The sequence below is a fragment of the Callithrix jacchus genome, chromosome 5 (genome assembly GCF_049354715.1).
Source record: "Callithrix jacchus isolate 240 chromosome 5, calJac240_pri, whole genome shotgun sequence".
NCBI lineage: Eukaryota > Metazoa > Chordata > Mammalia > Primates > Cebidae > Callithrix > Callithrix jacchus.
In genome coordinates, this window is record NC_133506.1 from 165,312,566 (window position 1) to 165,329,920 (window position 17,355).

Here is a 17,355-nt window from a genome sequence, read left to right on the forward strand (position 1 = left end):
CGCCACCATGCCCAGCTAATTTTTTGTATTTTTAGTAGAGACGGGGTTTCACCATGTTGACCAGGATGGTCTCGATCTCTTGACCTCGTGATCCACCCGCCTCAGCCTCCCAAAATGTGGGATTACAGGCATGAGCCACCGCGCCCGGCATTCTTTCTTTGTCACTCACTAACATAAGGAGAGGGATGTCTCAAAGGTAATTGGAGGAGAAAGGAATCACAGAAGCAAATAAAGGGGGGAAAATAAGATAATTCCAAAGGAAACAATATAAATGTTTGAAAGCATAAACATTGACTACTTAATAAATTACATGTACCCTGGAACTATTCAATCCATGCATTGTGTATGCTACAGCATGAGTTCATTTGTGTTCTTCTAGATAGTTTATCCTAAGGGAATCTACTAAGCAAAATAAGAATTAGATATTAGTTCTTTATCACACAACTGTTCTTCCTTTCATAGTCCATGCTAAATAATCATGCACAGGCCGGCGCGGTGGCTCAAGCCTGTAATCCCAGCACTTTGGGAGGCCGAGGCGGGTGGATCACGAGGTCAAGAGATCGAGACCATCCTGGTCAACATGGTGAAACCCCGTCTCTACTAAAAAAAAAATACCAAAAATTAGCTGGGCATGGTGGTGCGTGCCTGTAATCCCAGCTACTCAGGAGGCTGAGGCAGGAGAATTGCCTGAACCCAGGAGGCGGAGGTTGCGGTGAGCCGAGATCACACCATTGCACTCCAGCCTGGGTAACAAGAGCGAAACTCCGTCTCAAAAAAAAAATCATCATTATGCACAACCCAAACCTCCTATTTTTCACCCTCTTCTTCCTCCTATGTTCCATGTACAAGAAGAAAATAAATGATCCATAGTTAACATATTTTTTATGTGAAAACAGGAAGAATACAAATCATATATCAAGCTAGAGTATAAATAATTACTTGGTCTTTTTTTTTTTTTTTTTTTTGAGATGAAGTCTCACTGTGTTACCCAGGCTGGAGTGCAATGGTGCGGTCTCAGCTCACTGCAACCTCTGCCTCCTGGGTTCAAGCGATTTTCCCGCCTCAGCCTCCTGAGTAGCTGGGACTACAGGCATGCACCACCATGGCCAGCTAATTTTTTGTATTTTTAGTAGAGATGGGGTTTCACCATGTTGACCAGGATGGTCTCGATCTCTTGACCTCGTGATCCACCCGCTTTGGCCTCCCAAAGTGCTGGGATAACAGGTGTGAGCCACCGGGCCCGGCCTAAAAATTACTTTTATAAAAGATTTAATGATTGAATCTCCATAGTGACTCCATACATGTCATCCCAGGTTCTCCCACTAATATAACCAGAGCCAGGAAAGAAAAAAGACCCTCTTCTTCGAGCCTATTGTGCTCAAGTCTACTTATTTGTCAGGGCAACTTGGAAAGTTTCTGAAAGATCTGGTCTTCACAGTTTGCCATTTTGCCCTCCAGCTCAGTGCACTGACGTGATGAGATGTGAGGCAAGCAGGTGAGGAGAGTGGCCCAGGCAGTCTGGGATTCTGTGGGGTTACCTCTGAAATGCGGAGACATGCCGCTCACAGAAGAGAACAACAGCTACAAGGACTGCAAGGCTGCAAAGCTTCATCCCAACAGCAAGTTTCTGCACAACAAACTTCTCTGGAGAGAAAGACCCAGATCATTAATTGCATAAGAGCCTTCTTTACACACTAGTTAAAATATAACAGCATGTTCCCTCTTGTTCCTTTGGGTCAATCAACTTAGTTTCCATTTCCAGTCCCAAAAAGAGAAATACGCATTGGCTCAGTCAGGCTGTTGCTTGACAACTAAACCCTCAAAAAGAGTATGATGGGAATTGCTCTTAATTTAAGACTACCTAGAAAATGTGCAACACCTCGGGGAAGACAGGGCCAAGAATAAAAGGCTAGTGATCTAGCAGGATCTTGTCTGCTTTGCTTCAGAACAATAGCTATAGAATATTCACTAACGGATGACATAGCCATGTTGAGGGAGGGCTGCAGAGTGTTAGTATAAATGTCTTCCCTTGCCTTTGGCTTTTTCATTATTTGAAATTTAGATGAAGACATAGAAAGTAGTGCCTCACATCTGGCTAATCCAACCCAATACTGAGGGGCAGCTTGTCAGCATGATTACAGGATCTCTGTTCAAAATGAGGCTTCCTTGACCGGATGGAATGATGGGCCCATCCTCAGACAGGAAGACCATTTCGTGGAAGCTGCTGTTCAAGCAGTAAAGACGTGAGGCCACTGCGAATCTTATTTATTTAAAGTCACCATAATAGCCATCAACTAACTCCAGGCCCAACCCCCATCATTTTGGAAGTAGCATCGAGTAACATTTTGTCCAGTATCTGGCCACATCCTACCTCTGTAATGGGGGGCCCTCTGCCCCTACATTCCCATTGGTTAATGCACTTGAATGTTCTTGAAGACAGGATTGGCAAATTTGCAAAATAAATCAACCTGCCCACAATGAACTTCTCAGGAGAAAATGACTGAGATTTCAAGCTCCTCCTTTTGAGATTCAGAGTTATTAAATAATATTTAATGATTTACAGTGGGCTCCATTGTAACCACTTTTTGCTTAAGAAAGAAGAAGATATTTTGTTTAAGAAAGAAGAAGAAAATACATGTGTATCTGTTCATTTGTGAAGAAAGAAACACAGAAAAGATAGACCAGAAATCAAAAGATGGGTTATCCACATGGGGCTGTGGGGGGTGAGTGGAAACAGGGTGGGAAAGACAGGGTAGAAGAGATGGGGGAGGGACACTTCTTTGGGTAAAGCTTTTTTTTTTTTTTTTGAGACAGAGTTTTGCTCTTGTTACCCAGGCTGGAGTGCAATGGCGCGATCTCGGCTCACCACAACCTCTGCCTCCTGGGTTCAGGCAATTCTCCTGCCTCAGCCTCCTGAGTAGCTGGGATTACAGGCACGCGCCACGATGCCCAGCTAATTTTTTTGTATTTTTAGTAGAGACGGGGTTTCACCATGTTGACCAGGATGGTCTCGATCTCTTGACCTCGTGATCCACCCTCCTCGGCCTCCCAAAGTGCTGGGATTACAGGCGTGAGCCACCGCGCCCGGCTTATTTTTTACTTTTTCTATTTAAAAAATCAGAAGGAGCCTAAATCATTTTTTTTAAAATTACGAACCTGTTATTAAAAATCTAGCAATGTGTCTGGCTCTGTAGGGAACATCAGCATGAGTGAGACCCAGTTCCTACCCACTTCTCATTCATCACAACTGAATTCTTCCAAAAACTTGTGTTGATCCTTCATTCACAATAATTTTTTTCCAAGAGCTCCTGTGACAATTAGTGTATAAATTTGTGATTGTCTTGATCACATTCTGCTTTTTATTATGGTTTGTGTGTGCATGCCTGCTGGTTAACATGCTCCTTTAGACATAAAGCAGAGAAGTTGGGATTGGCTGGGTCATCTGTCCCTGCTTAGGGTTTTTAATAAAATAATTTGAGGAAACTTAAGAGGATCCATGTCTTACCACTCAATGTGCAATATTTTGCTAGAGCAGGAACTTGGTAAGTACCTGTTGAATTAAAATTAGCATTCTGTGCTCAAGTAGTGGGTATACTATTATTCATTGTGGCCTTATTTTTGGGGCAAAAGATTAAAACAACCTAAATATCATTTTTTATTTTTTATTCTTATTTTTTTGAGATGAAGGTCTCCCTGTCACCAGGCTGGAGTGCAGTGGTGCCATCTCGGCTCACTGCAATCTCCGCCTCCTGGGTTCAAGCGATTCTCCTGTCTCAGCCTCCCAAATAGCTGGGACTACAGGCACATGCCACCATGCCTGGCTAATTTTTGTATTTTTAGTAGAGATGGGGTTTCACCATAATTGCCAGGCTGGCCTCGAAATCCTGACCTTGCTGGGATTGCATGTGTGAGCCGCCCCATGGCCAAAAACAACCTAAAAACCTATTTAGAGGTCACTGGTTAAACAGAGTTTGGTACGCCTATATAATAGAAGACCAAGTACCTACTGGAAAGATTGAAGCAGGTCTGTATGTACCAATATGAAACAGCCTCCAAGACAAGGTCTTAAGTAAAAAACTGGAAAGCAGAGTGATGTTCATGGTATGCTCATACTTGTTATAAGAAATACTTGGTGTGATGTGTGCACAGAATATTTCTAGGATACGAAAGAAGTTGGTAACAGTGGTTGCTGATTAGCAGGGGAATTTGGGTGGTTAGCATAGAGATAGTGGTGGATTGATAAACCAGCTCTTCTGGGATGAAAAGCCCTATTTATAGAGTTTGATAATTTTGGGGGTGTAAATATTTCCACCATGGCCCATGTGAGGCTAATGACAGTTTAACAATAGGTGCACACAATTCAGTTGGCTCTAGTGAGCTGATATCAGCTGCTTTCAAAGCGCATCACCAGGCATGGAGCCAGGAGGTGACCTGCTTTCTACTGCAGACCATTTGGTGCAATTTAAATTTCTTTCTTTCTTTTTCTTTTTGAGACGGAGTTTCGCTCTTGTTACCCAGGCTGGAGTGCAATGGCACGATCTCGGCTCACCGCAACCTGCACCTCCTGGGTTCAGGCAATTCTCCTGCCTCAGCCTCCTGAATAGCTGGGATTACAGGCACGTGCCACCATGCCCAGCTAATTTTTTTTTTTGTATCTTTAGTAGAGACGGGGTTTCACCATGTTGACCAGGATGGTCTCGATCTCTTGACCTCGTGATCCACCCGCCTCGGCCTCCCAAAGTGCTGGGATTACAGGCTGGAGCCACTGCGCCTGGCTATAACAATTTAAATTTCTTATGCCACACTTGGATTGATAATTTAAAATGTAAGAATAGAATTTATATTTCAAAAAGTATCATGCTTTTTCTGTGAATTCCTTTAGTCTTCTCTTCAATATGGTCTTAGTTTTGTGGCCTTTTCTGAATCTTTTCGGTCTTTTTATTTATGAGAATCATCAGTGCAGTCTAGAACAAATGAAAAGAAACAATATCTGTAGCCTCTTGATATGTTGGGAAGACAGAGACCTCCTAAGTGTAGAAGGTGCCGGAGTGTTGAGGCCAGGAAGGTGCTACCGCCAGGAAGTTGCTGGTGAAGCCGGGACACACAGCTCAGGCACAAAGGCCCAGCTTCCTAGCTGCTGTGTGAGGGGGTGGTCCTCTGCAGGGCAAAGTGTGACCATGCCAAATTGGTGGCCAGCTTCTCTGTCACAGCAGCCCATCCAAGGAAGCTGGCTGCAGCAGAACTCCTCGGCATCCTCCCTGCGCATGCCCACTCCTTCCCAAGCAAGGTCCAGCCAAGCTGGAGAGGCGAGCTGGGCCCTGCTAACCGCAAAGATACCTCCTCCTCAGTCTAGACGTTGTTTAGCATCAGTCCCTAAGTCTGACTTTTGTTTATGATCGGGTTTGTTGGGGCTCAGAAAAAAATGAAACCCTCAAGTGTGGCACTTTGGTTTGCAGAGTATTTTAAACTAAAGGAGACTGGGAAGCCTCGAAGGCAACCTCAGAAACGAGGTCTCCCTGACCTTCTCCTGCCCTCCTGTCTCCTGCCCTTCTTTCTCCCCTGAAGCAACTCATAGAAAGCAGAATTCCTCTTCCTCAACGAGGGTCATAGAAACTAGAACCCCTTTTCCCCAAAGCAAGCCACAAAACCCTGGAAAAATTACTCTACCTCCCCCTGCCTTTCTGTGTAGACACTGATGGTAAAGAAATTCTCTGGTCTACCTTGCCTGATAGATGGTAATAAGACCCTCGTTCCAGGGGGGTCCTGCCCTGGTCTCCGCAGGAAAAAATGCTATAGACGGCAGCCAAGAAGAATCTGAACAGGCAGACCTTGCTGGGTTTCCCCTTCAATTTCTTAACCTTAGATCACAGCCTTTTGCCCAATCACATTTCTACATGGCCACTCGTTCTGCATTAAACCTAAGCATAAAAATGAAGTTTTTCCTGAATCTTTGGGTTTTCGTTTTGAAAAGCTCCCATGTCATGTAAAACTTTGATTAATTTGTCACCTTTTCTCTTGTTAACCCATCTTTTGTCCTAGTATTGGCCATGACCCTGATGGTAAGTGAGGAAAGGTCTCACACCTCTCCACTTTGCCTAACCGAAACGTACTCTTTAGTTTCCAGCTACACTATTTTTCTTCAGACTGTTTCCTGTCATAAACTCGTCTCTCACCCTGCCCTTCTTTTCATCACTTGTCACATCTGTTATTCTAATTGTTTGATTTCTGTCTTTCCCACGACAGGCATCAGCTGAGCACACCGCCTGTTTCACTTAGAGGCACACTCCTCAAGTCTTGCACGATGCCTAGCACATACAGGCACTCGAAGCGTGCTGGTGGGATGAATGAATGAACACTGTTAGCACAATGCCGCAAACCTCCAGAAGGAAACACCCAGAGACACCTAACACGGGGAACATTTTATTTGGAAAGATTTTGAGCATCATGCTCGTCATTTTTCATTAAGGCAGTAACATTCTTTCTCCCTGGAGGCGAATGGGGGGAAATCGTCCGAGGCTACAGCAAGTTCAGTGTGAAGTCAAAACCAACCACTTTGCATTCAGAAGCAGCAGATACTGGTTACAGGCTGGGAGGAGCCACATATTGGCTTTCTGAGTCCACTGCCAAGGAACAGATCCAGAGCAACGTGTTTCAATTGCTTTGAAGAATGGCTAAGTTCTATTACATACCACCACTAAGAAGATACCTCATTGACGAACCCTTTCCCCGTGATAGTGGGAGTCTAGTGTGGGTTCACAATGCCCTGTTGCTTTTAAGCCTTCAGTTGGTTTGGGGGGAAATGGCTTGACCTATGAGAACTGCTCAGATTCATTCTGTCCTGGTTTTGCTTTGGAATTCTTTGTCCGGTAAATCAGCCCTTTGTAATGCAATGCCACCATTTCTTATCTGGCATAGATTCATTGTACCCTCGACAGCTGGCTGGGTGTGTGTGTATGTGAGTGGAGGTGCTATTCATTGGCACATAGTGTCCCCCCTGGAGCTTAGGGGTGGCAGAAAGCTTTTATAGTACCAAAAAAGTAAACATTGATGATATGGCCTGACAAGGATCAGATACGCTAAGCTCTACGAGCAAAAGCAAGGCAGGATTGCCTCCAAATATTGACAGATGGTAGCCAGATCTAACGCGAGGGGCTATGTGCCTGCAGAGGCAGCACCCTAAAGGATGCCTACAGCTCCATGCCGCCCCCAAGTGACTGGATGCCCCATCACATCCTCCTTGGATCCAACCCGTCCATCGAGATTAAGGCTCTAGACGGCAGAGTATTCAGGACGTTAGAGCTGGTCCGAACCCAAATTCTAGAGTTAGAAACAGGGATTCTTAGTGGCTGAAAAAAGCAAAACCTGATAACATGTGGGACTCCAGTTTTGAGGAAAGCCTCTGATGATGAGGCTTACTTCTGCAGGCTACCAGAGATTCCTGGGACTCCGACAGCTTGACCGATTTATCAGATGCTCCAAATGGCCCAGAGACGAGGATGGCCAGAAGAGATGGGCCCCCCAGAAGGTGTGGTTCCAAGAGTGTGAGGGGCAACGTCATGGGAGGCGGGGCAGGAAGAGGGGACAGAAAGAGGGGCCTGCCACAGATCAGATGCCGACCTCCAGGAACAGGCCTCAGGGCAGGCATGATGCTTCACCTCCTGGCCCTCATCTTAAAGAAAAGGGAAGCTACATGTAGCTGGTTTGAAAGATTACATCAAAATTAATAACACTGCAGCTTCTACCCTCAATACTAATGGCAAAAGCAAGAAGGGCACCTGGAAAACAACCTCTTTCTTTTCCTCTAGATTTTCGAAGAAGGAAATAAATCAAGAACAGAAGCATATGTATAGAAGGTTGGGCCTCCTGCAAAGAACGAAGCACTTTTTGTTAAATACAGGAGAGGCTACTTGGCTGCACTAATATGTGCTTGTTTGGAATCTTGTAGAATGTCACCAAGTTGAACTTTGGAATGGCTTGAGAGGTCAGGAGGGAGTGCACCACCTCCCGCCCGGCCCCAGCGGCCCTCACACCCTCTTCATTCCTTTCCCCATGAGGCAGGCAAAGACGGTCATGACCATTTTGGGGTTCACTTCAACCAGGTCTTCTGGCAGGGCATACACTCTTGCCCCAATTTTTCGGGCCATAGAGATGGCATACCTAAAAGAGAGAAAAGAGGGCAAATGAGAAACACAGCATGAATGGGAGCCTGGAGGGTCACAGTCAGTCTCTGCACAGTCAAAACAGAACTTACAGTCACCGGCATCCTCACACTTCTGTGGACAAATTTTGGTTCAACAAAAGCTTCTGACAAAGCATCAGACTTGCTGCCTAGCCTCGTGATCGTTATCAAGTGTATTATTTGTCTTTGGAGAACTCTTCAGCTCCTGCTTTTTTTTTTTTTACATTTTTTATAGAGACAGGGGTCTCACTATGTTGTCCAGGCTGGGCTTGAACTCTTGGCCTCAAGAGAACATCTTGCCTCAGCCTCCAAAAGCACTGGGATTATAGGTGTGAGCCACTACACCCAGCACATGTGGCGCTTTTGATACTCACACCAGGAGTATTCTCTTGGGCTACATAGCAGCACCGCAGAAAAAGTCACAGAACTGAATAAAAATGTGTGCTAGGAAAAGTTTGCAGACTATATTTCACTCACAGTAACATTTTCCCAAGGAGCAAAAGAGGAAAAATGCCTCTATAATATCCTGACCATCCACATCAATTTTTAAATTCTTTGTTCCATTCCAATTTTTGCCCACATATATTTGTACTTATTTATACTACTACAATATAGAGTAGCCAGAGATTTATATTCCATATTTTCACATAAAATTATAATAGCTGCATTAGAAAATTTTTGCTCTATTTGTAGATATATGAAAATAAATTTTATTAATTGTGATTTCTTTTCCAATGACCCCCACCACTACCTGGCAGTTCTTTTATTATCTAGTGACCTCTTACTGTGCCTCATTATTATCTAGTGACCTTTTACTGTGGCTCATTATTATCTAGTGACCTCTTACTGTGGCTCATTATTATCTAATGACCTCTTACTGTGGCTCATTATTATCTAGTGACCTCTTACTGTGGCTCATTATTATCTAGTGACCTCTTACTGTGGCTCATTATTATCTAGTGACCTCTTACTGTGGCTCATTATTATCTAGTGACCTCTTACTGTGGCTCATTATTATCTAGTGACCTCTTACTGTGGCTCATTATTATCTAGTGACCTCTTACTGTGGCTCATTATTATCTAGTGACCTCTTACTGTGTTTCATTATTATCTAGTGACCTCTTACTGTGGCTCATTATTATCTAGTGACCTCTTACTGTGGCTCATTATTATCTAGTGACCTCTTACTGTGGCTCATTATTATCTAGTGACCTCTTACTGTGGCTCATTATTATCTAGTGACCTCTTACTGTGGCTATTATCTAGTGACCTCTTACTGTGGCTCATTATTATCTAGTGACCTCTTACTGTGGCTCATTATTCTCCAGCGACCTCTTACTGTGGCTCGTTATTACCTAGTGAGCTTTTACTGTGGCTCATTATTATCTAGTGACCTCTTACTGTGGCTCATTATTACCTAGTGACCTCTTACTGTGTTTCATTATTATCTAGTGACCTCTTACTGTGGCTCATTATTATCTAGTGACCTCTTACTGTGTTTCATTATTATCTAGTGACCTCTTACTGTGGCTCATTATTATCTAGTGACCTCTTACTGTGGCTATTATCTAGTGACCTCTTACTGTGGCTCATTATTATCTAGTGACCTCTTACTGTGGCTCATTATTCTCCAGCGACCTCTTACTGTGGCTCGTTATTACCTAGTGAGCTTTTACTGTGGCTCATTATTATCTAGTGACCTCTTACTGTGGCTCATTATTATCTAGTGACCTCTTACTGTGGCTCATTATTACCTAGTGACCTCTTACTGTGGCTCGTTATTATCTAATGACCTCTTACTGTAGCTACACCAGACCTTCTTCACTCTACCCAAGCCCACACTTACTACCTCCTGCTCTCCTAAAATTACTTTACTTCTACTTTGTTTGTTTGTTAGCTATTTATTTTTGAGATGGAGTTTCACTCTTGTTGCCCAGGCTGGAGTGCAATGGCACAATCTCCACCTACTGCAACCTCCGCCTCCTGGGTTCAGGCAATTCTCCTGCCTCAGCCTCCTGAGTAGCTGGGATTACAGGCTCGCACCACCATGCCTGGCTAATTTTTTGTATTTTTAGTAGAGCCGGGGTTTCTCCATGTTGGTCAGGCTGGTCTGAAACTCCCAGCCTCAGGTCCTTGCCTTCCAAAGTGCTGGGATTACAGGCATGAACCACTGTGCCCGGCTTACTTCTACTTTATAGGATCAAGTTAAATTGAAAGCATCAGTCAGTAGTAATTCCATTTTTCCTCCTCGTCTATCTCCCAATAACTTCCTCCATATTAATTATTAATGAGGTAAAACTAATTTTCCCCCATTATGAAACACAGAGAAAAATGGTCTGAAAACTACAAGGGAGCTTCAGATAAAATCACACACAATCTTGCCACCGTTACATAACCACACTTCGCATTTTGTGTAATTTCTTTCACTGCTTTTTCTAAGTAATTTTGGATCTTGCCCTCACAGGAGAGTGCTTAGGAGTGTGGGCTTTGAAGTTGGACTTTGAATCTGAGCTGCACAACTGAAAAATTGTATGGCCTGGGAGACTTTCTTAACCTAATCACATTCTCCTTGAACTGAAGGCTGAAGGCTTTTTACAACTTCCGGGTCTTCACATGTGTTTCTCTTTCTGCCTGGGACATTCTTCCTCCTCTCTCCTTCACCTGTCTTCCTCCTTCTTACTCGCCTTTTCAGTTGAGCTCAGCTGAGCTGCTCTTTGCTCTAAAGAGCGACAGGCCCCTTTCTGTCTCCTTAGGCAAGCTCCATACTGTCCCTTCCACACCTCTCATCACAATCTATTGTAACTTTAGTTTAATTACTTATTTCTCGGCATTAGATCGTGTTAAACATCGGCATACTGGGAGCACAGGTTCCCACTTTCCCAAATGAGGAACAGAGAGAAGGGCTGTGGTGGGATCGTAAAGCAGGGAGGCCGGGCACTGGACACTTGTCACTTCCAGACCTGTGCTATGGACCGATTGTGTCTCTTCAAAATTCATAAGCTGAAGTCCTAAGCCCCAGCGCCTCCGATTGCGACCCCGTTTGGAAAGAGGGCTGCTGCAGATGTAAATAGGTAAGACGAGGCCATGCTGGGTTTGTGTGGGATCTTAATCCAATAGGACTCGTGTCTTTCTAAGGAAAAGGCATCACAGAGAAACACAAAGGGGAAGACAGCCATGTAAAGTCAGACACGCAGGAAGAATGCCACACAGACACGGAGGCATGGGGCAGATTCTGGAGGAAAATCATCCTGCCAACATCTTGATGCGAACCTCTGGCTCCTGTAACTGTGAGAGAAGAACCTTCTGCCACCGGCTGGGGGGGGCCCTTTGTTGTGGCCGTCCGAGGAAACGGGCAGAACCTGACCTGAGAAAAGCACCTGTCTGGAGCAGAAGTTCATACACTTTTTTTGCAAAAGACTAGAGAGTGAACATCTTAGGCTTTGTTGAAACTACGCAGCTCTGCTGTAGCAGGGAAGCAGCTATAGACAAGATGTAAATGAATAGGCTGTGTCCCAGTAAAACTTTATTTAGAAAAGCAGACAGCAGGCTGGATCTGGCTCAGAAACTGTAATATGCTGACGCTCACTCTAGAGGAAGCATTTGGCGGGTGACCTGAGTGGCTCTCACACTGGCGATGGTTCTGGTGTGGAACTCAACCCTTTTTCATTCTTATCGATGAATATTCATGAATGGGGCATTTGGTTAGGAAATGGGCTTTATGGAACTACAGGCTTGTTTATCAGTTACAGGAACACTCATTATTATTATTATTATTATTATTATTATTATTATTTTGTCTTGCTCCTATTCTGGCACTAGGAGCTTTAAGCTACGATTGCACCATATCCAAAATAGTGGTGGTGAGACTGCAGTAAGTCATGAGAAGGAAGAGCATGAATAGTGAAAATAAAGCGTTTGCACAAAAGCGTGAGCATTAGACTTTACAACCATGCAGCTGCCCGTCGGGTCCTTCCCTCCTGATCTGATTTACGTACTTTGCGTTGTTGAGTTTCTCATCGTCATTCAGATTTTCTGTCTTCAGAAGGTCATAGTTAATGGAACCTGGTTGGATGGCGTCAATGAGGTCCAGAACAGGCAGGCTCGTACTAATCTTTGGGTCCTACGCAGAGAGAAAGGGAGGGTTTCATCCATGTATCCCAGATTCACTCCCATTCAGCTCAAAGGAAGTGGGCGGCTTTTTCTTCTTAAATACGTAATATGTGCAGCCTGGCCTGGGAAATGCAGCAGTATTCCACATAGTGTTTCAAATAAACTGTAGTTTCTGTAGGGGCATCAGTAACTTCCCAGGAAACCCACTTTCTACCAACAGCAGGTAGTCATTCTCAAATAATAAATAGGAGGAAATTAGCACAACTGGAAAGAGACAGAATGTTAAGAGTGGATTGTGTCAAGCATAAGGAAAAATGCTCAGCACCACTAATCATCACAGAAGTGAGGACCAAAACCACAATGAGATACCATCACACAACATGTAAACGGGCTATTAATAAAAAGTCAAAAAGTAACAGATGTCTGTGAGGTTGTGGAGGAAAGGGTATTATTATAATTCCCTTTTATTATATATTGGTGGGAATGTAAATTAGTTCAGCCCCTGTGGAAAACAGTTTGCAGGTTTCTCAAAGTACTAAAAATAAAATTACGATTTGGGCTAGCCATCCCAATACTGGGTACATACTCAAAGGAAAATAAATCATTCTTCCAGAAAAGCACCTGCATGCTCATGTTCATTGCAGCGCTATTCATAACTGCAAAGATATGGAACCACCCTAGGTGCCCATCAACAATGGGCTGGATAGTGGAAATGTGGTGCATATACACCATGGAATACCATGCAGCCATAGAAAAGAATAAAATCATGTTATCTGCAGTAACATGGATGCAGCTGGAGGCGGTTATCCTAAGTGAATTAATACAGTAACAGATAACCAATAAGTACTGCATCTATTCACTTACAAGTGGGAGCTAAACATCGGGTACATATGGATATAAAGGTAGTAACAGTAGACACTGGTGAATAGCAGCAGTGGGAGGGTGGAAGTGGCCAAAGGTAAAAAACGACCGCTTTGGGTGATGCGTCCAATGGAAGCCCAACCCTCAGCATCGCACAATATACCTTTGTGACAAACCTGCAAATGCATTCTCTGAATCCATTTTTTTTTTTTAAAGAGTGGGTTGTGCCGGGCGCGGTGGCTCACGCCTGTAATCCCAGCACTTTGGGAGGCCGAGGCGGGTGGATCACGAGGTCAAGAGATCGAGACCATCCTGGTCAACATGGTGAAACCCCGTCTCTACTAAAAATACAAAAAATTAGCTGGGCGTGGTGGTGCGTGCCTGTAATCCTAGCTACTCGGGAGGCTGAGGCAGGAGAATTGCCTGAACCCAGGAGGCGGAGGTTGCTGTGAGCCGAGATCGCGCCATTGCACTCCAGCCTGGGTAACAAGAGCGAAACTCCGTCTCAAAAAAATAAAAAAAGAGTGGGTTGTGTTCATTTTTAAAAGGGCTTCACATAAAAGAAATGTGGGGTTAGTATGACGTTTCCTATCGGTACACTGTGTGGCCTCTAGGACTTAATCAATTCTGCAACGACTTTCTAAGAAGACAGAAGAAAATGAGCCCAGAGCGTTACAAGGAGCAAAAGAATTGTCAAACCTTCCTGAGAGTCAACCCCAGCATCGCTTGCCAAACCCTGTCCCCTAGGAACACCCCAGAAGCCACAGCCTAATGCAATGGGCTGGAGCAGCAGCTTTTAGGAACAGCTAAAATGGCAAAGCACGCTGGTCCCTTTGCATTACACCTAAGCGACCTATAGCTACACTGCACTCTGTAGCCTCACCCCGCAGGTAAAAAGGCGTTTTCCTCCGTTTGTGGATCGTCACATACGATCACTAGCCATGCTCTCAGGAAGGTACTTGAGCTTTGACGGCCTCACCTATGAAATCAGGAAAACAGTAAAGCCAGCTTCGAAATGCCAGCGAAGACGCCCTGAGGGGTGCACAAGGAGCCTCTGGTACCAGAGTACGTTCGATATTTAGAGCTCCTTTCGACTCTGCTTTTCTTTACTGCCTTTCCAACTCCCTTTCTGGAAGAATCTGCTCGCATCAGTGACCAGCATCCACTCCTAACTCTGCTCAGCCCTCCAGACTGGACAGCAGGCTGGAGACGGAGCAGAGGTGACAGTTGTCTGGGATGGGCTCACAGCAGGTGGACACTCCTGTGACAACCCTGCCCTGACAGTATCTTCTGCTCCTGCTTGTAGAAAGAGATTTTAATTTTTTCTTGATTTTGAAGCACAGACTGAATATCATGATGAGTGCCGCACCAACCCTGTTAATACGACTCTGAAGGGGTTCCTCCCTGCCCTCCTGACCTTCAACTAGAAAAATGTAGTTAGATGGCACAGGCATTATTATGATAGGGACCAAGTACACAGGTCCCTTGAGGAAGAACACAGTTAATGTATGAAACACGAGGCAAGAAATCTAATAAAATGCTGCTATTAATGAAAATGGGATTGAGATAGAAGTACACAACTGCTTTTTTAGAAAACATTACAAGGAGATCTTTGAGCATTCTACATGTCATCATTATAATGTTAATCTGAATCATGGAGATGTGCACATTTCACAAATACTATCATATAGTTTATGTTGCTTTGAAAGAACAATGCTGAAAATCTTGCTTTTAAAATGATGGGTTTTAAGTGGGGACTAAGCACTGGGTACATATGGACATAAAGATGGGAATAGGCTGGGCATGGTGGCTCACCCCTGTAATCCCAAAGCACTTTGGGAGGCCAAGGGAGGAGGATCTCTGGAGCCCAGGAATGTGAGACCAGCCTGGGCAGCATAGTGAGACTTCATTTCCAAAAAAAAAAAGAAAAAATTAGCTTGGAATGGCAGTGTGCACCTGTAGTCCCAGCTACTCTAGAGGCTGAGGCAGGAGGATCACTTGAGCCCAGGAGTTTGAGGCTACAGTGAGTCATGATCATGCCACTGTACCTCAGCCTGGGTGACAGAGTGAGACCCTGTCTCAAAAAAACAGATATAAAAATAAAAATTAAAAATATGGGGATAATAGACAGTAGAAACTAGGAGAATGGGGAGGGAGGGAGGAGGACAAGGGCTGGAAAACTGCCTGTTGGGTACGATACTTCACACCTAGGTGATGGATTTATTTGTACCCCAAACCTCAGCATCATGCAATATACCCATGTAACCAATCTGCACATGTATCCCCAGAAGCTGAAATAAAAGTTAAAATTATTATTTTAATGATGGGTTTTTATGACTAACTATTATGGGAGAAAGTATTGAGAAATTCGTCAGGGAAATTGCTGATGAACATCGAAACAATAGCGAATCATTTCAGCAAAATCTAAATGGGAGAGGGAGCCTCACATACCTAACACTGAGGTCACTTGAACATATAATGACAGCAATACAGACAGGCACAGAGCTCATGTGGCCTCCAGCGGAAGACAAAGAGTTTTACCTTGAAACTCGAGATCGATGAACTCTTCTCTGCTTCCTTCAACGTTTCATTCACCCAGCTGACAATAATGTCATCATTGACCTTCTGGCCACCACCAATTTCTTCAAGGATATTCAGCGTGTACCTGAACAAAAGAAAGAAGGATTTCTGGAGACTAGTGGCTAAAACATTTACTCCGAACAGAAAGTAGCTAAGAATGGAAATATTCTTTTCAGGTATGTCAGAGAAGACAGTCTGGATACTGTTACATTTGAGAAAAGAAAAGAATATATAACAACATTAGTTCCTTTTAGAATGAGTTAGGATGTCACTTTATGGCTCTTACAATGAAATGCAAGGCACGTACCTCCTCCTGAGCACGATCATTGCTCTGAGCAAAAAGAAAAAGCCAAAGAGAAAAAATGCAAGGAAAAGAAAATGAAGCAAAAGATTCCAACCTGTGACAATTAAAAAAAAAAACATAAAAATCAAGAAATAACAATGTTGGAAAAGTTTGAGTGGCCTACACAATAAAGAAAAAGTATGAAAGAGTTTTTTCCCTTATATACATAAAAGTGTAATCTTTAGTCTGAAGGTAGCAATGACCTCAGCTACCTACTGTTAGGAGAACTGATTTTTGTTGTTTTGGAGGGGTTGGGGGACATTTATTAAGAAGATGCTTTAAGCTCCTAAAATTCCGCAGAGCAGACTGGGCACCAGTAATCCCAGCACTTTGGGAAGCCGAGGTGAGTAGTTTGCTTACACTGAGGAGTTCCAGACCTGCCTGGGAAACAGCGAAACCCAGTCTCTACCAAACACACACACGCAAAATCAGCCAGACGTGGCAGCACGTGTCTGTAGTCCCAGCTACTAGGGAGGCTGAGGTAGGAGGGCTGCGTGAGCCTGGGAGGCAGAGGTTGCAGTGAGCTGAGATAGTGCCACTGCACTGCAGCCTGGGCAAAGTCTCTGTCTCAAAACAACAAAACAAAACAAAAACACATTCTCTGGAGCAGAGAACCACCATTCTCTAAAGCTACCCCCTTCTAAGGGGAGGTAACATGGGAGAAAGCCAACCAGTTGAGGAACACATGGACTTGTTGACTTCATGGTTCAGGTTTACAGGAGGGGATCTAATTACACATGAAAGACCTGCAGGGCTAGAATTACAGAGTGTGCTTCTCAAGCTGAAACTCAAGAATCCTGTGACTGAATCTCATCTGACCTGTCTGCCTAGATTCAGGTCACCCTCCACTTGGGTACTCCAGAATTTTGCTTACACAATCCACCGGCTATCTTCCTCTAGTTACTGCTTCTGTGAAAAGTACAGTTCTTTCGTGACTTTCCACAGGGATTTCAAGGTTAGTCCTTGAAATAAGAGCAATGCCTTTCTCCTCTAGGTTAAAGCATCTTCCTGGCACTGAAGAGAGGAAGGAAAATGGCTTCTGTAACTTTTCTTTATCAAAATTAATTTAACAAACTGACAGTGACGTCCTATCAATTACACTTCCCAAGTCTCCCTCAAATCAATTAGCTCTTCTTCATTCTGTTTTTCCTCTTCACAGAATTTCCTTTCTCAAGTACAGTTCGGGTCCTATTTTTCTTTTTTTTTTAGAGATGAGGTCTCACTATGTGGCTCATGACCCAGGCTGGAGTGCAGTAGATATTCAAATTCATAGGTATGCTCA

General features: G+C 44.0%; 2 protein-coding genes across 4 annotated transcripts in view; both read right to left on the bottom strand.

The window, feature by feature from the left end:
• CPB2 (carboxypeptidase B2) overlaps nucleotides 1-1,646 on the bottom strand; it is a 62,618-nt gene extending 60,972 nt beyond the window's left edge. The window contains exon 1 of the mRNA XM_002742691.7: nucleotides 1,539-1,646. Within this exon, the coding sequence (XP_002742737.2) occupies nucleotides 1,539-1,612 (74 nt within the window). The 5' untranslated portion in view covers nucleotides 1,613-1,646. The remainder of the gene's footprint in view (nucleotides 1-1,538) is intronic.
• Nucleotides 1,647-6,404: 4,758 nt separating this feature from the next.
• The window catches only part of LCP1 (lymphocyte cytosolic protein 1), a 58,231-nt gene continuing 47,280 nt past the window's right edge, over nucleotides 6,405-17,355 (bottom strand). For all 3 annotated transcript variants that reach the window (XM_035302632.3, XM_078375391.1, XM_035302634.3), the window contains 3 exons: nucleotides 15,692-15,815; nucleotides 12,175-12,299; nucleotides 6,405-8,157 (listed from right to left, as the gene is read on the bottom strand). In XM_035302632.3, the coding sequence (XP_035158523.3) occupies nucleotides 8,025-8,157; nucleotides 12,175-12,299; nucleotides 15,692-15,815 (382 nt within the window). In that variant the 3' untranslated portion in view covers nucleotides 6,405-8,024. The remainder of the gene's footprint in view (nucleotides 8,158-12,174; nucleotides 12,300-15,691; nucleotides 15,816-17,355) is intronic.